The following is a 21177-nucleotide window of genomic DNA, read 5'->3' on the forward strand; positions in this document are numbered from 1 at the left end:
TACCTGGCAAGATCCCAAGGAGTAAAAGATTTTATGCTGCTTATTTTAGGAATAAACAGTGGGTTTCCCCATCTTAATAACGGCTTATGGACTTTTGTTTTAGGAAATTATCTAAACCTTTTTAAAACCCTGCTAAGCTAACTGCTTTCACCACATTCTTTGGCATCAAATTCCAGAGTTTAATTATAGAAACATAGAAAAAAGCGGCAGAAAAGGGCTATAGCCCACCAAGTCTGCCCATTCCAAGTATCCCCTCCCCTGAATTTACTCCCTTAAAGATCCCACGTGAGTATCCCATTTTTTCTTAAAATCCGTCACGCTGCTGGCCGTTATCACCTGGAGTGGGAGTCTGTTCCAATGATCCACTACTCTTTCGGTGAAGAAGTACTTCCTGGAGTCGCCATGAAACTTCCCTCCCCTGATCTTCAGCGGATGCCCTCTGGTGGTCGAGGGTCCCATGAGACAGAAGATATCATCTTCTGACTCGATGCATCCCGTGATGTACTTATACGTTTCAATCATATCTCCCCGTTCTCTTCTTTCCTCAAGTGAGTACAGCCGCAATTTCTTTAGTCTTTCTTCATACGTGAGTGAAGAAATATTTTCTATTTGTTTTAAGTCTATTACTTATTAGCTTCAACACATGCTCCCTAGTCCTAGTATTTTTGGAAAGAGTAAACAAGCAACTCATATCTACCCACTCCACTCAGTATTTTATAGACCTCTTTCGTATCGCCCCTGAGCCGTCTCATCTCCAGTCTGAAGAGCTCTAGCAGCTTTAACCTTTCCTCATCATTTTTGTCACCCAAAATAATTCCAATTGTATCCTTTACTGACTATAGTGGAATCTGGGTGTGTAGCAGGTCTGTCTCAAATGGTAAATTCCTCTACCTATTACAGATCCATATTCTTGATGTATCCCCTCTTTTACAAAGCCGCGCTAGCGTTTTTAGCGCCAGCCGCCGTGGTAACAGCTCTGCACGCTCATGAGCATCTGAGCTGTTACCGCGGCGGCCGGCACTAAAAACACTAGTCCGGCTTTGTAAAGGAGGGGGCTAATTTTTGTTACCGATTTTTTTTTTTAAGGTTAGGAGTGTTTTGCAGGCAACCATGGTCAGATCATTTTGAATCTTTTCTCATGCTGAGTGCCACATGGCCCGTAGATATAAAACAGGAATAGACTTAGTAGATAAAGACAGCTTGTTTACCCTCTCCAAGTCAGAGAGAACGAGAGGGCACTCTCTAAAGTTGAAAGGGGGTAGATTCCGTACAAACGTGAGGAAGTTCTTCTTCACCCAGAGAGTGGTGGAAAACTGGAACGCTCTTCCGGAGGCTGTTATAGGGGGAAACACCCTCCAGGGACTCAAGACAAAGTTAGACAAGTTCCTGCTGAACCAGAACGTACGCAGGTAAGGCTAGACTCAGTTAGGGCAAACGTAAGGAAGTTCTTCTTCACCCAGAGAGTGGTGGAAAACTGGAATGCTCTTCTGGAGGCTGTTATAGGGGAAAACACCCTCCAGGAACTCAAGACAAAGTTAGACAAGTTCCTGCTGAACCAGAATGTACGCAGGTATGGCTAGTCTCAAATAGGGCGCTGGTCTTTGACCTAAGGGCCGCCGCGGGAGCGGACTGCTGGGTACGATGGACCACTGGTCTGACCCAGCAGCGGTAATTCGTATGTTCTTAAAGGGCCCCCTAGATTTATAGAAGTACATTTTTATAGAGGTAAAAATCCATTTCATCTCCAGCCCCTCCTGTTTTCCCATATGTTCTAGTTGACAAGGAATTAGAAGCTACATACAAACTGGGGTGGGGGGAGGGAGAAAGAAACCTTAAAAAAAACCAAAAAAAAACTAACATCAAAGAAACTCCAAACTTGGCAGGCAAATTTCCAGTACAAAGGCAGTTAAGTCACTCACTCATCTCCGTAGATTCCTCAAATTCAGTTTCTGACACAAAAGCAGAAATGATACAACGAACTCCAAGTGATTAAAAATAACCCTAACTATGAACAAAAAGCTTCTATTTTGGATATACTGGGCTTTAACATCAGAGTCAGGCTTTGGCTACCAATCCTCGTCCATGATGCCACCCACCGGCCCATTCGGTACTTACCCAAAACAGAAAGTTGAAGAAAAACATTGAGTACTTCAGGCACTTGCTCACTCCCGCCATTTCCGAAGCAGCAGATTCAGCCTAAGAAGAAAACTGTCCAGAAATAATTTGGCAGTTAGGAAGCCGTTCGGTCAGAAGCTTGTAACAGTGTATTGTGTTCTCACGGGAAAGTGCAAGTCACGGAGGGGGGAGAAGGAAATAAAAAGTGAACTCTCTACGAACAATTCACGCAGGTAAATATTAACCAGGGTGATTCAAACACCTCCGAGCGCTATCACCTATTGTTTGCCGTCCAGTCTTTGCATTTTATCTCTGCGTTTGCAGCATGAAAAATGCAAAAGCCATGAGGTCACAGTGCTGGAGAGGGGGGATGAGGAGTTTCACACCTCCAGGTGAGCGGGAGATCAGTGTAGTACAAATGGAGCAAAGAGTGATCAAGAATTGTATGTTGGGCAAGTGTGTGTGTGTGTGTGTGGTTTATATATTTTTGGTTTTTGGTGAGGCCAAAATTCCTTAAAGCCACTCTGCGCATGGCTAACACCAAACGTTGCATTAGGCGCTGTAAAGCATCCACACAGGCACCACATCCCCACGGTACATTCAGTAACCCCGTTGAATCCCTGATACATTTTCTCTCTCACTCACACACACACATATTGTCCACCTCAGACACTCCTTACAGCTCCTACTCCAGACAGTACTAGAGGTCTGCATGGGAATGGGGATCGCGGGAATCCCCCCTAACCCACGGGACTCCCACGGGGAACCCCTCTGGCCCACAGGACTCCCACGGGGACCCCCCTCTGGCCAACGGGACTCCCACGGGGATGGAAGGCTTTGGAAGCAGGGTTCATCCATATAATATAATGGACACATCAGTCTTAGTAAAAGAGGGGGTTTATAAGTTCATTACCTGAACAGAAAACAAAAAAAGGGTTCCACCAAAGAGATTCCACAAGGAAAACAGCAGCGCAAACACAAAAGAAACTGTGGAATTGATGATCCTGTCAGAAGTAATTGCTGCTTTTTATGGGGACGGGCGGGGATGGAGGTAATTCCTTGCGGGGATGGGTGGGGACGGAGAGGATCCTGACGGGGATGGGTGGGGACGGAGAGGATCCTGGTGGGGACGGGTGGGGACAGAGAGGATCCTGGCGGGGACAGGTGGGGATGGAGAAAGATCCTGGCGGGGACGGGTGGGGACAGAGAGGATCCTGGCGGGGATGGGTGGGGACGGAGAGGATCCTGACTGGGATGGGTGGGGATGGAGAGGATCCTGACTGGGATGGTTGGGGATGGAGAGGATCCTGACTGGGATGGTTGGGGATGGAGAGGATCCTGGCGGGGCAGGGTGGGGACGGAGAGGATCCTGACGGGGATGGGTGGGGACGGAGAGGATCCTGGTGGGGACGGGTGGGGACAGAGAGGATCCTGGCGGGGACAGGTGGGAATGGAGAAAGATCTTGGCGGGGACGGGTGGGGACAGAGAGGATCCTGGCGGGGACAGGTGGAGATGGAGAAAGATCCTGGCGGGGACGGGTGGGGACAGAGAGGATCCTGGCGGGGATGGGTGGGGACGGAGAGGATCCTGACTGGGATGGGTGGGGATGGAGAGGATCCTGGCGGGGCAGGGTGGAGACGGAGAGGATCCTGGCGGGGATGGATGGGATTTCTGTCCCCGTGCAACTCTCTAGACAGTACCTTACAACCAATCCCACACACAGTGGCGTAGTGAAGGAGGGGGCGGACTGCCGCGGGCGCTATTTTGGTGGGGGCACCAGCACCTCTCTGCCCCCCTATACCATGCTTACACCCTCCCTTTCCCAACCCCCCCCCCCCGCCCCCCGGTCTGGCTCTCCTCTGAAATCGCTTCCTGGTCATGGGGCCAGGAAGTAACATCAGAGGGAATGCCAACACTGGCGCCAGCAGCAGGACGGAGAAGCTGCTTGCGCTGGTGAAGATTTAAAGAGGTATGGGGGAAGGGAGGGCGCGAGTGTGGCGTGGTGGGTCAGGGAAGGAGCTGGGGGGGGAAGGCACCTCCTCCCCTCACTTCGCCACTGCCCCCACACTTCTATAATCCCAGATATCACTTCCCTGTCTTATATATCATAACCCCCTACATCACGTACACTGCTGTCCCAGATACCCACCCAACCAACCAATCTCATCCCAGACATCTATTCATACAGCTCTGCCCCCCAATGGAGACATCCTTCAATCCCACAGATTGCCCTGCAGCCCGCTCCCCAATTGGAAATAAGAGGAGAACTTCCCCATTTCCCTGCCTAAAACTGCTACTGCTATTAATTATTTGTATAGCGTTACCAGATGCATGCAGCACGAAGGAGACAGTCCCTGCTCGGAGGAGCTTACAATCTAAACAGACAAGACATACAAACTCTCTCTGCTATCAACCATTGTGTGACATAAGACAAAATCTTGCAAATAGACCTTCACAAGCATAATATACCATGTAAGCACCAATGCTAAAACAAAGCCATGTCTCTTTCACATATGCAGAACACAGACCCTCGCCCAGTACAGAATAAGTAACTACAAACTAAAATGGAAATAAAAATTAAACTGAACCCCCAAGAAGCCCGACTCTGCATACAGTGCAACACTAGAGAAAGAGAAACAGTGATGCATGTCCCCTGCACTTTGCAAAATATAAAGATAGCAGATGTAAATTCCAAAATCTGACATATTCCAATCACCACATTACAAATACAAATAAAACAAAAATGGAAAACATGATACCATTTTATTGGGCTAAATACATTTTTTCAATTAGCTTTCAAAGGCCAAAATCCTCCTCCTCAGCTCAGGACAATTTACTGCTGTTATGGTATCCTGTTCTGACATGAGAAAGTCTCTGAAAAGTTAGTCGAAAAGATATTAACATTAGTCCAATTAAAAAAAACACCTTATTTCCATTATCTGTTTTTATGTATTAACATATATTAACACAGTTACCTTACTACTTTTAATCTTAAACAGAAAATAAAATTATTTTTTGAAGGCGGAAACCCCCATCTAGCACCTTGTTGGGAGGGGGGTAGGGTTCCCAGACGTCCGGATTTCCCCAGACATGTCCTCTTGTAGAGGGCGTCCGGACTATGTCCAGGTTTTGAAAAGCTGGTGAGATCGGGGCTGGGGCTGGGGTTGGAGTGCATCTACGCTTGTACGGATGCAATCCAGCTCCGGCCTGAAGAGATAAGCTTTGAGTGGGGCTGAGTTTGGAAGGCAGAATGGTGCAGGGCTGGGAGCAGGGCTGGCCCGGGGGCGGAACAGGGCAAAGTCACGCGTCCTTTTTTACCAGATGGAAAATCTGGTAACCCTGGAGGGGGGGGAGGGTCCACCAATTCAGGCTACTTTGAGCCACCTCTGCCTCTAGAGCAGTGGCTTGCAATCTTGCTTAGCTCACAGACCTCTTTGAGAACGATGAAAGTAATGGGCTGCTTCCCCAGACACACATGCACATGAACATCTCACGCAGGGCTTTTAGCAACAAGCAGCTGAAACAGAGCCTGCATTCGTCCTGCCCGGAAGCGTAGCCGTCAGGGGGAGCAGACTAGAGGTCTGCACGAGAACGGGGATCGCGGGAATCCCGTGGGTTCCGCGGGGGTCCTGCGGGAATTCCCCCCCTAACCCACAGGACTCCCACGGGGACACCCCTCTGGCCCACGGGACTCCCACGGGGACCCCCCTCTAGCCAACGGGACTCCCAGAGGATGGAAGGCTTTGGATTGGAAGCAGGGTTCGTCCATATAATATAATGGACACATCAGCCTTAGTAAAAGAGGGGGTTTATAAGTTAATTACCTGAACAGAAAACAAAAAAAGGGTTCCACCAAAGAGATTCCACAAGGAAAACAGCAAAAGAAACTGTGGAATTGATGATCCTGTCAGAAGGAATTGCTGCTTTTTATGGGGACGGGTGGGGATGGAGGTAATTCCTTGCGGGGATGGGTGGGGACGGAGAGGATCCTGGCGGAGACGGGCGGGGATGGGTGGGATTTTTGTCCCCACGCAACTCTCTAGAGCAGACCTTTTCCAAAATAGGCATCAGTGTAAAGCTGAAGGATCGATGCACAGAGGCTCCGTCCAAGGAGGAGCTGGCACCAAACCTAGCTATGCCTCTGCTCCTGCCCCTCCTCTAACACGGTCTTCCTGTAACCCAGGGGCGGGGATGCTGCAGGGCTTGTTGATCCAAAGGTTTTTCTGTTGTTGCCACTGCCACACTCACACAGAAGATTTTTTTTCTTTCCGCTGCACCCAAACACATGCTATTAAGCTGAAGCAAGACAAGGACTGAACGCTTTTAAAAGCTAGTGAATGCAAGCATTACGGTAAACAATGGGATCAAGCCGTGTGGCTACCATATGAATCCGTTTGAAAATCTAGAAATAAAGGCTGATTAACAAACAAAGAAAAACTAGAAAATAAGGTGATACCTGTTGATCGGTCTAACAATGCATTTTAACTACCTTGGGGGGCTAAAATTCTCCTTGACCTGAGGGTTTTAGCACCTAAAAGCTAATTTTTAAAAAAACGCATTGATAGTTTAGTATGAAAAAAATAAAGTATCACTTTATTTTCCAATTTTTAAGGGCCCGCTTCTGGGAAAGTGCACCTGAAAAATCGACATCGATTAGTGCAGCGCTTAGCGCAAATCTATAAACGTTAAAGAGTACATTATAGAATCGCGCTTAACCCCCGGCAAAGCCTGCTTAGGCGTCACTGGGCATCTTAAGTTTAGGCCTCTTTGTGAATTAGGCGCCTAACCTGAAAACACGCCCATGATCCGCCCCCTAACCACGCCCACTTTTAGAAAAGTGCTTTGGACTAGGCATAGGGTTACCAGACGTCTGGATTTCCACGGGCAAGTCCTCCTGTTGAAGACAGGTCCAGAGGTGCGGGCACTTTGTCCGGGTTTTCTACGTGTCATTGCACGACGAGAGAAGGCAGTGGGGGGGGGGGGTGACATTGGAGGCGGGGCTTGGGGACATGACAGGGTGCAACCAGGGCAGGGATGGGTGGGACTGGGCGGGCCTGGAGGGGGGGGGGGCCATGGATACGGATTTTGCAATAGTAAAATCTGGTAACCCTAACTAGGCACCTCCTTTTTACGGTGGCACATCAAAAGTACGTCGGGCATTGGCACGCCAACATCTGCACACAGGCCGAATGTGCGCCGCCAGTTCTGCCGCTTTTACGCATTACCATTGGCGTTCTGAGGGGGGATGTGGGGGGAACCCCCCTACTACACTTATAAATGCTCCCGCTCCCGCTAGGGGGAGTGTGTGGAAGGGAGTCCCCCCCCCCCACTACACCGAAAGCGAGAGAACGGAAGTTTTCAGTGTACTGCAGGAGATCCCCCTCCTAAACCCCCCCCCCCAATGGGAGCGCAATCAGTTCTAAGTGTACCCCCACCCCCTCTCAGAATGCTAACAGTAAGGCGTGAAAGTGACAGAACCGGCGGCGTGCTTTTGGCGGTGTACCACTTTTTACTGAATTCTGTTTTTCGACTAAGTCCAATTAAAGCCAATTATGAGGTAAGTGCCAATTGATCAGCGCCGTTTAAGCCTATTAATTAATTAACTGCCTACATCCGCTACGTCGATGTAATTGCCTAACTTTACTTGGAATAAACGGAATTTGCCAGTAAATTTTTTGCCTTAAAGTTCACTGTGATATGATGTCAACAACAAAAAAAGATTGCACACCGTACCATTTTGCCAAGCCACGACGTACCAGATTGACCATGCTTTGTAAAACTGTTTGCCATGCTGTTTTGCCGAACCGTCCTCGCCACGCCATGGCTCACCGTTTCATGGTTTTTGCCATGCTTTCTTAGCTATGTTTTGCCGTCTCGTCTAAGTTTACCATGCTCTCTGTCACCGTACTATATCTGAAAATGCAGCACCGTGGTTAGAGGTACAGCCTCGGCACCCTGAGGTTGTGGGTTCAAATCCCATGCTGCTCCTTGTGACCTCGGGCAAGTCACCTGCTCCCCCCACTGCCTCAGGTACATTAGACTTTGAGCCCACGGTGATAGAAAGGAATTATGCTTGAGTACCTGAGCTCCCCTGGGAGAACCGTATAGAAAATTGAATGAATAAATCAATCAATCATAATAGTAGTTTTATATTTTCTTTTCATTCTTATCGATAAGAAATCTTCTCTAGGCAGTGACAGTGATGAGTATCTTATCTGACCCAATCTACTAGCATTCACTCTGAAATCTCTTGAAGTAGGATATTCAAGTTTGGTTTAAAAATTTCTCAAAATGGGAGGAAAAGGACCTCAGAGACCCAAAGACAAGACAGTATTGACTCTACCTGTCCATATGTCAGTCTAGGATGATTTAGCAAAATGAACTGAACGTAAAGATTCCAATTCAGCAACACCCACCCCCATAAAATTAGACTGATTCAGCATTTGGGGGGGCAATGCCCCCCTGCCCCATCCCCCAAAATAGAAAGGCTGAAGGGCAAGGCCGGGAAACAGGCAGTGGTGGCTGGCGGGGAGCCTGGGCCCTGGGAGAAGCTGCCTCTAGACCTGCTGTGTCGTCTCCTTCAGTAGCTTGGGCAACAGCGGTTGGCTGGGAGCCCAGGTACCAGGGAGGGAGATGGAGCTGGGGCGTCCCTACAGCGGTGTTTAGCAAGGAGCCCAGGCCAGAGCTTTCAGTTGCTTGTCACAGCTACTGGGGGTGGGGGGAGGTGTGATCACCCCCATTCCTCCCATGCCAACACTCCTGCATCCCTCTCCTGGGCCTGAAAGGACTCTGGCATCAAGCATTGGGGGAATTCTTGGCCTAGGGTGGAAGCAGTTGCTCTCAGCTTAGAAGGGGATGATCCAGTCTGGAACCTCTCCCTGAAGCACTCCCACCGGAAGGGGACGATTCATTGCGGTCGTATCATCGCAACCACGCTGAAATGACCTGCAATGAATCGTCCTATTCCCTCCAATAGCTTGGGTCAAAATCTCTTTGTTTGGTTTGGTTTTATTTTTATAGTTTTATAAGCATGCACTTATCTTTCTTAAGGCCCAAGTGCACGTTTATCAAACTATAATTACAAGAGTAAACAAAACAAAAACACCAAAGTTAAAAGAATTATTGAATTTAAGAATTTAAGCGTTTGAAGGAGGTTGTTTAAGACTTCTGAATGAGATTTTGACCCAAGCATATGGCCAGGTAGAGTCGATACTATTTCCTGTCTTTGAAGTCTCTTTCCTGCTATTTTGAGAAATATTTAGAATATCCAACTTCAAGAGATACTGTTTTAGGTGAAATTCATCCGTTATTGGCTCGTACAAATTCCACCTTAACAGAATCTGAAATAAATACTAATTTTTTTTAAATCACAGAAACCATTTGGAAACTAAAATGAAGGAAGTCAAAGAAAAGTCTCACTTTTGTGCCCAGGTTACGAACCCCCCCCCCCTGCTTCCCCCCCCCCCCCGCTTCCCCCCCCCCCCCGAACCACATCCATGGACCTCCCTGATGGGGTTTGTGGATTCCAGGTTAAGAACTCCTGTAGCTCCTTAAGTCTCCTGGTGTAAACCCCACACCATTTTGGTTGGACCACCTCTATCTTCAGCCTCTGAGATACAACCACCATAACGGGGTTATCCAACTCCTTTCTTGTCTGCTGGTTATGTCTGTCTGCAGCCCAGCATCCTCTGGTTTTAGCCAACGCCCTATCACTGTTTTGCAACTAAAAGAACATCAGATACAAACATCCTGAAGTCTCTCTCCCCCTCCACCTCCGCTACCTAGTGCACAAAACTCCTTTGGATTTTTGTCCTCCTGCTACACCATGTTACTGTATATCTTTCCATTCATGTATCTGACCAGATGATTTTTCGTTTGGTTTATTCCCTCAAGGATGCACCATTCTGTTGCATCACCCGCAAAAAGACAAAGATCAGAATCCAATCCAGGACCAATCCCTGAGGAACTCTGCTCCTCGCCTTTCTCTTCTCTTACAGAATTTCATTGACCATTACCCATCAAAATTACTGGGGAGGGGGGAGGCCCCTAAACCCAATGGACATTACCTCTTCCTGGGCACAGTCGAGGAGTTTGTTCAGTATTGGGAGGTTCTCAACCAACCACAACATCCGCAGAGCTGCCTCTTCTAACCACTGCTCTCTGTCAGTCAGTCAACTGGTTTCTAACCCAATTCTCCATTTTGGGACTTGTCCCAGACTTCTCAGTTTATTCTTCTGCGGTGGCAGCAGGACAGTATCAAGGATTTTGCTGAATTCCATGTAAACCACGTCCAGTGCATGCCTTTCATCTAATTTTTTAGACCCACAATTTGAAAAAAAATAAAATAAACAATCTATCTGGCCCAATCTGTCTCTGATAAAAAATATGCTGCCTTTGAATTCCACACCCCACTGGATTGTATACAACTCATTTTCCCTTCTTTCAATGACTTTTCCATTCATTTTTCCATCGTAAAAATAATAAGAAAAGCTTACCGATAATAGGGATGTGGTACTGCAAAGACAGAGGCAGAGCAGTGCAGGAGAGAGATCCTTGTAAACACACGGATGAATCAGATAAGAACATAGGAGGAGGGAGAGGCAGCAGGCAGGGAAACTCCCTGCTTGACTGATACAGTGAAAAGGAGGGAGAGAGTGCAGAGACTGGACAGGAAAGGTTAATATACGAGGTGGAGCCCCTGGAGTCAGGCAGGAAGGAGAGAAAAAATATGAAAAGAGAACAGGGCCCACGCAAGATTATTAGGACAAGGGTTCTCGACAAAGTCCTCAGGATACCCACAATGAATATGCATGGGATAAATTTTCATGCAGTACCTCCAATGCAGTGTTTCTCGACTCGGTCCTGGAGTCCCTCCTTGCCAGTCGGGTTTTCAGGAAATCCACAATGACTATGTATGAAAGAAATTTGCATATAACGGAAGCAGTGTAAGCCAATTTCTTTCATGCAGAATCGCTGCGGATATCCTGAAAACCCGACTGGCAAGGGGGGACTGCCGGACCGAGTTGAGAAACGCTGCTCTAATGTATGCAGATATGTTTCGTGCATATTCATTATGGACACCTTGAGAACCTAACTAGCTCGATATGAACCGAGGAATGCGTTGAGGCCCTCTGCTCAATGTGTTGAGAGAAATGTTGTTTTGGGGGCTGTTAAGGTCTGGAGGTACACTGCCATGCGTTTCTTACAGTACCACCTGTCTTTAGGTGACAGTTTGCCATTTTCTTTCAAGGCGATGGCTTTAAGAACATAAGAATTGCTACTGCTGGGTCAGACCAGTGGTCCATTGTGTCCAGCAGTCCACTCACGTGGTGGCCCTCTGGTCAAAGACCAGCGCCCTAACTGAGACTAGCACTACCTGCGTACGTTCTGATTCAGCATAAACTTGTCTAACTTTGTCTTGAATCCCTGGAGGATGTTTTCCCTTATAACAGACTCCGGAAGAGCGTTCCAGTTTTCCATCACCCTGTGGATGAAGAACAACTTCTTTACGTTTGTATGGAATCTTACCCCATTCAACTTTAGAGAGTGCCCTCTCGTTCTCTCTGACTTGGAGAGGGTGAACAACCTGTCTTTATCTACTTTGTCTTGAATCCCTGGAGGGTGTTTTCCCCTATGACAGACTCCGGAAGAGCGTTCCAGATCTCTACCACTCTCTGGGTAAAGAAGAACTTCCTTATGTTTGTTCGGAATCTATCCCCTTTCAACTTTAGAGAGTGCCCTCTCGTTCTCCCTACCTTGGAGAGGGTGAACAGTCTGTCTTTATCTACTATGTCTATTCCCTTCATTATCTTGAATGTTTCGATCATGTCCCCTCTCAGTCTCCTCTTTTCAAGGGAGAAGAGGCCCAGTTTCTCTAATCTCTCACTGTACGACAACTCCTCCAGCCCCTTAACCATTTTAGTCGCTCTTCTCTGGACTCTTTCAAGTAGTACCGGGTCCTTCTTCATGTACGGTGACCAGTGCTGGACGCAGTATTCCAGGTGATGGCGTACCATGGCCCGCAGTTCTGGGGAGAGCCACGGGGAATGTTTGTTCCTAGAGCCTTGGACCTTCTTTAGAGGGGACGTTTTTTTCCTAATGCGTGCATTCTAGATATCAACCTGTTCTGACACCTCCATCATCTTTTCATCTACGTGGGGGTAGGCCTGAGGAGTCTGAGCAAATCAGGGCCTTCCAGATATCCACTTATGTAAAGGGTTCACATAATCATCATCTAAACCTTACCCTAACACTAGATACCAAGTGAATCTTTTAAGTGTCGTGTGGGGGGGTCCCCTGTCCCCCCTGTCCCCCATCAAAAAAAGAGGGTTACTTTGTAACCCTTAAAACAACAAAATAGTATCCACTGTGGATTGTGATCGGGACAGTATGGAGCCCAATTGTCGGGGTGCATTTGATGGTGCGTGCATATGTCGTGCGAGCAATTGTCGGGGCGCAATCATCGTGCGAGCATTTGACGGGTCACCACTTATAGATAGGAGAATTCTATAATGAAACTGCAATTATAGAAGTCATGCTCAGTGCACATCATCCTGGTGCCTAAATTTCAGCACCATTTATCAAATTTAACTTTTAGCATGCGCCTTTATGGGTGGAGCTTGGATATGTCACGGGCATGTTGGCAGGTAACACGAGCGCGTTGGTTTTACGTAGAGATCTTTTGTTTTAATCCACAAGTTCATTTTTAGGACCAGTAGGGACCCCTGAAGAAGACAATTGTGTCGAAACACGGACCGTGTAGGGTCCATATGTTTCTAGAGGTTCCTAAACTAAACTAAACCTTAAGTTTATATACCGCATCATCTCCACAGAAGTAGAGCTCAGCACGGTTTACAAGAACTTAAAAAATGAGAAAGGAAAGGAAAAGGTTTACATAAGTTTATAAAAAGAGTGGAAAAGTAAGGGAAAAAAGAAATTACATGTTAGAGAAGAGCCAGGTTTTTAGTTGCGGCCTTAGACATATTTGTGTGGATTATTTACTTGCCTTAATAAAGCCATCAACTTGGACATCGATTCTCCACAAGTCTTTTGGTTTCTTTAAGTGTTTTTTACCCTGGTTGTTTTAATTGTAAATCGCTTAGAAATTTTTATAAGCGTTCTATCAAATTTTAAATAAAACATGGAAAAACTTGGAAACAAGGAGAAGGATTCAATCTCCAGGCCTGTGCAGCCTTTTGCCTCTCTGCTGAATTTGGGGCTACAATACCATTGAACGTAAAATTGTCATGGTGCATTGTGACAGGGTGTATATTCCGTCACTGGCCTCAGAGGGAAGTCTCAACAGTAGAAGGAGCTCATTTCCATATAGATACTGCAAAGACACCTCGGAGCTCTCTATGCGCCCTGAGTGGAAAAGAGAGCTGAAAACAAGCGTTCCAGAACAACGAGCTGGGAAAAGCATGAGCACCTTCTGGAGGGGAGGAATGCTGGAAAAAGCCTAACCCTCGGTAAGCCTAACCTTGACCAGCCATGCTCAGTAGAGCTTGGAGTAACCAGAGAGTGCTCAAGTTTTGACAACCGGCTGTGACTAGTAGAGTATCTGAGTGACCAGGAGAGTCCTCACAGAGAGTGTCTGAATGACTGGAAGAGTCCTGAGGGAGTGACTGGTGACAGGAGAGTCCATGGAGGACCATTGTACCGGAGGTATCCTAGGCTGTTGGTGACTGGAGAGTGACCAGGCAGTGGGACTGGAGGAACTGGCCAGAAAACCCAGAGGGAAGCAGCCAAAAGAGTTTGAGGTCCTGGGCTGATGGTGACTGGTGAGTGACCAGTGGAGGGACTGGCAGGGCCAGTGGCAACCAGAAACAGCCAGAAGATCCAAAAGTCATTTGAGGGTTAAAGAGGACCCGTTGGCAACCAAAGGGAGCAGTGCAACCAAAGGGAGACTACAGCAATATCTGGTGGCCAAAGTGTCCAAGGAAGTGAGTTCAGAGGAGCCTGATCGTGTTTTGAAGAGCATAGAGTTTGAAGCATGAAGAAGAACCTGGTGGCGGAAGAAAAAGAAGACCAGAGGAGCCTGGCAGTGGTGAAGTGATGGGAGATGACCGCTTGGCCCCTTTAAATGCATGTTGTGTTGTAGGTACAAATTGCAAACTGGACTGAGACAACTAACGACTGCTGAACCGGTTCAACTAGTGGTCTAGAAGGTGTCAGTGCCAGTCTTGAATCCTCCACCCCAACATGACTTTTGCCACATAAATTTCTATCAGTTAAATCTTAACTAGGCAAGTTCAAAGTCCTCCGCCTTCTATGACTTATGGCATTCTGTAAATGGAATCATACGACAAAAGGCACCTTGTTAACGCTGCCAAGTTTTGGTTTACAACCTTCTCCACCCTCCTTATCTTTCCACTGTAGAGCCGTTTCTCTATTTCACGCTCCAGTGTCAGCCTCAAACCGGTGACTCTCCTTTCCAGGCGGGTTCCCTTTGTTTAATTGCTCCTGGCCTTCATTTTATGATCTTGTTTTACTTTTTGTTTACTAGGATTACACTTCTTGTACCAACCTTCTACGTTTGTAAAAATACCCAGGGAGACTTTTGATGCTTGACTTTCAATACTGCTAAGGTTACTGTCAACCATTAAATCTCCTTCGGTCTATACATGTCTTTCCACATGTCTATTGTCACCCCCCCCCCTCTGGTGGCGAATGATGGTACTACAGTTGGTGCATTAAAAGTTAATTTTGCCATGAGTTTTAGGGCATCCCAGTTAAAATTTCACCAACCAGCATGTTGCGCAAGAAGAATATAGCCACTTTAGGAGACATGATAGAAACCTTCAAAATCCTGAAGGGCATAGAAAAGGTAGACAGGGACAGATTCTTCACACTGTGGGGAACCACAAGTACTAGGGGTCACTCGGAGAAATTAAAAGGGGGCAAGTTTACAACAAACGCTAGGAAGTTCTTTTTTACCCAGAGGGTGGTGGACACATGGAACGCGCTTCCGGAGGCCGTGATAGGCCAGAGCACGTTACAGGGCTTCAAAGAAGGTTTGGATAGGTTCCTAGAGGATAAGGGGATTAAGGGGTAAAGATAGGAGTCGAGGTAGGTTATAGAAATAGTCAGGGACCACTGCACAGGTGATAGGCCTGAGGGGCCGCTGTGGGAGTGGACCGCTGGGCGGGATGGACCTCTAGTCTGACCCAGCAGAGGCAAATTCTTATGTTCTTATGTTCTTTAGCCCGCCTAACACCACTTCTGACATTGGCCATGCCTATTTGGACGTTCCGCGGCCTACAGCGGCTATCTGGTCATGATTCCAGAGCCTTTTATTTAGGCATCGGTAGGCGCTTCAACTTTGCCATTTTTTTGCTATTTCTAACAGGGTTTTTCAATTAACTTAGGTGCCGGCAGGGTGCCGGTTTTAGAATCCCCTCCCCCCCCCCCCCCCCCGAATGCCCCGCTCAATGCATCAGAGACTGAACCAACTCTGTAGGAACAAAGATCTCACACCTTCTCACGTTCAGACAACTTTGGGCCCTAACACAGGCCTCTTGGGCCTATTCATTAATCCGGCCCTGCAGAGAGGAAGACGGGTGTCAGCCCTCTCAGTAAGATGGCACCCGGGGCGGATCACTCCACCCTACCCCGCCCCCTTACTATGCCACTGACCTCACACAGTCTCCCTAAAACTTGTAGAGAAAAGGTTTCAAGGAGAGCTCTCAAGGAATTAACCAAATTTCAGCTATGAGAGCAGGACATATCTTAGCTCCCTCCCGTCCGAATCATCAGCAACTGCAGCATCTGGAATGTTTGTCCTGGTTACCAGGACAACCAGCAGGCACAGCGCAAGTGCATGGCTGCAAAAAAACACTTTTTTTTCACCCCTTTGCCCTATTTGCAATCATTCTGGGCCCCTGGGAGGAGCAATGGTGCACATGACCTCACATGGAACTCAAACTCATTGGTTTATGCAGATTGCAGTGGTTAAAGCATCCAGAAGGGTTCATAGACAACCCCGCAAAAGACAAAGGCGCGCGCCGACAACTGAGTGCAAGATGGAGGCGCGCGCCGAAGAAAATTACCGTTTTTAGGGGCTCCGACGGGGGGTTTTGTTGGGGAGCCCCCCCCCAGTTTACTTAATAGAGATCGCGCCGGCGTTGTGGGGGGTTTGGGGGGTTGTAACCCTCCACATTTTACTGTAAACTTAACTTTTTCCCTAAAAACAGGGAAAAGTAAAGTTTTCAATAAAATGTGGGGGGTTACAACCCCCCAAATCCCCCACAACATCCCCACGACGCGGCGCGATCTCTATTAAGTAAAGTGGGAGGGTTCCCCTCCCACGCTCCCCGTCGGAGCCCTAAAAACAGTAATTTTCTGCGGCGCGCGCCTCCGCGCTGCGCTCAATTGTCTGCACGCGCCTTTGTCCCAGCGCGCTTTTGACCTGACACCATCCAGAAGTTGTGGGTTCAAACCCACACTGTTCCTTGTGACCCTAGGCAAGTCACTTAATTCCCCCCCCCCCCCAATGCCCCAGGTACATTAGATAGACAGGGAAAAATGCTTGAGTACCTGAATAAATTCATGTAAACCATTCTGAGCTCCCCTGGGAGAACAGTATAGAAATTGAATAGATAGTCTTAAAAGTTTCTGGTAACCAGAACTGATACTGTGATGTCACAATGCCTCATTCTACCAATAAGAGCCAACCTCATCAGTGATGTCACAATGGCTTGACTGTCCTTTACTTGGCTCACTTCTAATACATTTTGATTCTAGAGTGGTCAGTGGTTAAAGGTACAGCCTCAGCGCCCTAAGGTTGTGGGTTCGAATCCCACACTGCTCCTTGTGACCCTGGGCAAGCCACTTAATCCCCCCATTGCCCCAGGTACATTAGATAGATTGGGAGCCCACCAGGACAGACAGGGAAAAGTGTTTGAGTACCTGAATAAAATTCATGGAAACCGTTCTGAGCTCCCCGGGGAGAACAGTAGAGAAAATTGAATGAATGAATGAATGAGTGCATCTAGGCCATTGGGGGCATTCTACTGACCCAGTAGTCCCTTAGAGGCTTGTGGGTATTAAATGGCCCCAGCTGCATGAACTACAAAAATGATTTCTAAACTGTAAAAATATGTACTTTAAAAAATATTGTACAGTAAACATTACCGGTATTTTTGGGGTTCTTAAATTTCATCTCAGAAACATCAAAGGCAGCAAAGCAGCCTGCTACTTTTGACTCTGAACTGCACACTCTTACAGCATGGACACTGGTCACAATTAGTCCACAATACACAGTCAGTTTGCCATCGTACACAAGCTGGCCTTGAACCTGTGATTTTCTGATGACAAGGCAGCCACTTTCCAAGAAGAGCTATTGTCCCTCATGAGGACCTGTTGTATCTAGCTGTGTCTTGTATTTCTGGTACTCTTGTTTTTTGACCGAGTCAGCAAGAACCAGCTCAGGGCAGGCTCGAGCATTTCTGCCCCACCTTTGGGCTTAAGAACATAAGCAGTGCCTCCGCCGGGTCAGACCATAGGTCCATCCTGCCCGGCAGTCCGCTCCCGCGGCGGCCCAAACAGGTCACGACCTGTCTGAATCACCAGAAGGGGCTCCCTTGCCACCTTGGTTTCTCATTGAAGTCCTATCTTCCCATCGAAGTCCTAACCCTCCGGTCTTGCACATGCACGACCTGGTTGGGTTTCTATACTTATTACCTGGTTAGCTTTCTATACTTGTGTTACATCCCAGCTCCTCCCTCAGTATCCCACGATCCCTTTATCCCTCAGGAATCCGTCCAATCCCTGTTTGAATCCTTGTACCGTACTCTGCCTGATCACTTCCTCCGGTAGCGTATTCCAAGTGTCCACAACCCTTTGGATGAAAAAAAACTTCCTTGCATTTGTTTTGAACCTATCTCCCTTCAGTTTCTCCGAATGCCCCCTCGTACTTGTTGTCCCCTTCAGTCTGAAGAATCTGTCCCTATCCACCCTCTCTATCCTCCCACCCTCTCTATCCTCCCTCCCTATCTTCCCTCCCTATCCACCCTCAGGCTTGTTTCCTGTCGCGTCAGTGCTGCTATTGTCTAGCTGTGCCCTAAAAATTGTATACAACCAAAATGATATGAAATTAAAGAAAAAAAGTGTTAAGAAAAGTGTAACGCCACTTCTTAAGAATGCCCATTGGCTTCCGATATCTCATAGAATAACTTATAAATTATGCTTACTTACTTTCAAATCCTTACTCTATAAAACTCCTGCATTTATTTTCAAATTATTAATTCCTTACTCCTCGAATAGAATATTATGGTCAAACGAACAACATCTATTGACAATTCCTTCTCTCAAGATCATCAATACTAGACGACAATTTATTTTTTCCGTTACGGCCCCTCAAGTCTGGAACTCTCTTCCTATCTATTTGAGAGAAACATAGAAACATAGAAAAGAACACAACCTCGATAAACTTAAGACTAATTTAAAAACATTTATTTTTAAAGATGCTTTTGATTGATAGTTTTCTGTCTCGGATTTAGTTATTGAGTCGATTCTGATTATGGTTTTTTACATCCCCTACCTTGTGTTTTTCCCTGACTATTCTATTTTTAATATTTTGTAGTTCAATTCCCTTTTTCTTGTCTGTAAAGTTTGTTAATAGTCCTGTTTGATTTTAAATTTATGTTAAGTATTGTATTACTCCTTAATACTGTAATTTTAATGTTTATTATTTATGTTCATCGCTTTGAAGTATGATTAAGCGATTAATCAAAAACACTAATAAACTTGAAACTTGGAATAACTTGGAATAAGTTTCATGGCCCCGCATCATTCTCTTCTTGGTTGGGCTGAAAACTTTTCGGCAGCCTCATGGTGGGTATCCTGAAAACTTGATTGACTTAGTGTCCCCTGAGGACTGCGTTGAGAATCACTGCGCAGTCACTGTCGTCACAGAGCCACAATTCAATGTATTTTCCTCTCCACACTTATAGTTACAACCAGTGGCGTAGCAAGGGTGAGCGCCCCACCCCCACTGCTGCGCGCGCACCCCCTCCCTTTCCCCATACCTTTTTAACTTCTCCGGCGTGAGCAGTGTGCCCACGTCGCTGTCGGCTCGCCCTTTGACTTTACTTCTTAAGTGCGGGTCTCTTAACTCGATCCTGGAGTCCCCCCTTGCCAGTTAGGTTTTAAGGATGCCCCCCAATGAATACGCATGAAAGAAATTTGCCTATAATGGAGGCAGTGTATACAAATCAAGTTTATGCATATTCACTGTGGATATCCTGAAAACCTGACTGGCATGGGGGGACTCCAGGACCGAGCTGAGAAACGCCGTCTTAGAAGCTCACTTCTAGTCTGATGGGCCCTGTTTATATTGTAACGCATTTCTAGCTTGTGAGCAGTGTCGGTATGCAAAATAAATCCACAGTTTTAAAGAAATGGGTCTCAAATCCACAGGAAACGTAGACTCCAACAGCCAGACACAAAGGGTCTCTTCTATTAAACTGCGCTAGCAGTTTCTAGCGTGGGGAGCCGCGCTGAATGGCCTACACTGCTCTCGACGCTCATAGGAACTCTATGAGCATCGGGAGCAGCGTGGGCCTTCCAGAGGGGGGAAAGTCCCTCTTTGCGGTCCATCGTTATTCTCACAGACCTCTTGAGGCACCTTTTGCAAAACGAGACCTTTTGGCCACAGTCTCTTGTCGAGAATCTAGACGAGAAGTTCAAGTTCAATTTATTTAATATAGCGCAAATATAAAACCAAAGGTAAATCTAAGCGGTTTACATTAACATTTTAAATTTTAGATAAACAAAGTAAAAATTAAATAAGGTGGGAAACAAAAAAAAAAGAAAAGAAAATGTAAAATGCAATTGAGAACTTGAGGAAAGAGCGGATCAGCGGATTAGAATAAAAATAAAAAGGTTAGGGAGAGGGACAAACAATATGGTGGGGGGGGGGGAGAACATTTCTGATGTGAAACACCACCCGCTTGGATTACAAACATCACTTGATGTGAACGCCACGAGGAGGCAGCATATTTGAGCTTAAGTGGCGACTTGAATGACTTCTACCGTGTTTCCCCGAAAACAAGACACTGTCTTATATTAATTTGGGATCTAAAAAACCCATTAGGTCTTATTATGGGGGAAACAATGCCCAGTCACAAACCCACAGCATCTTTCTATCCCCGTCACCGTGCAACCAAACCCCCGCCGACCCTTCCAGCTCTCCCTCCCTACACTGGACCACCAGACCGACATACCATTACCTTCTTCCAAACGGCAGCGTGACGGCAGCAATCTAAACGAGCCACTTCGGGCCTTCTACCGCCGGGGCGTTGCTGCTGACATCATCAGCGACGCGGCAGAGAAATGCCCCGGTGGGAGAAGGCACGAAGCGGCGCATTTAGATTGCTGCCACGACGCTACCGTTTGGAAGAAGTTAATGGTATGTCGGTCTCGCGGTCAGCATGGGGAGGGAGAGATGGCAGGGTCGGCGGGGGGAGGGGGGAGCGCTGCTGCCTGTGAATCCAGTGCTTATTTTTGGGGAAACAAGGTATTATTGTGAGGTCTTTATTTTTTCAACTTTTGCAGGACTGCCCAAGTCCGGTCCTCGAGATCTACTGGCAGGCCAGGTTTTCAGGATATCCACAATGAATATGCATGAGAGAAATTTGCATACCAAGAAGGAAGTTCAAGCAAATCTCTCTCATGCATATTCATTGTGGATATCCTGAAAACCTGGCCTGCCAGCAGATCTTGAGGACTGGACTTGGGCAGCCCTGGCTGTACTTGTATAATAATGATATAACAAGTTTTTCCCTTAACATTAAAGGTTTTTTCCTTCCCTGGTTTGTTTCCGCATTGGGGCCTGTGAGAATGATGATGACCTACTAAGAGGGTCTTTGTGTCTCACTGTTGGAGTTTAAGTTTCCTGTGGATTTGAGGCCCATTTCTTTAACACTGAGGATTTTTTTTGCTCACAAACTAGAAACGTGTTACAATATAAACAGGGCCCATAAAGACCAGAAGCAAGCTTTTAAGAGAGAACTCTGCAAAAGCACAATAATGCACTCTTATTTACAGGAAATGCATGTCTC

At 46.9% G+C, this 21177-nt stretch overlaps 1 protein-coding gene across 2 annotated transcripts in view; it reads right to left on the minus strand.

The window, feature by feature from the left end:
- TSPAN8 (tetraspanin 8) overlaps positions 1-21177 on the minus strand; it is a 68393-nt gene that overhangs the window by 29873 nt on the left and 17343 nt on the right. The window contains exons 1-2 of one of the 2 annotated variants that reach the window (XM_033952846.1): positions 10612-10753; positions 2116-2208 (exon numbers count right to left, since the gene is read on the minus strand). In XM_033952846.1, coding sequence (XP_033808737.1) covers positions 2116-2175 — 60 coding nt within the window. In that variant the 5' untranslated portion in view covers positions 2176-2208; positions 10612-10753. Of the gene's footprint in view, positions 1-2115; positions 2209-10611; positions 10754-21177 lie in introns of those variants that run through there. The other variant, XM_033952848.1, reaches the window with a different exon arrangement.

The sequence above is a fragment of the Geotrypetes seraphini genome, chromosome 7, assembly GCF_902459505.1.
Source record: "Geotrypetes seraphini chromosome 7, aGeoSer1.1, whole genome shotgun sequence".
NCBI lineage: Eukaryota > Metazoa > Chordata > Amphibia > Gymnophiona > Dermophiidae > Geotrypetes > Geotrypetes seraphini.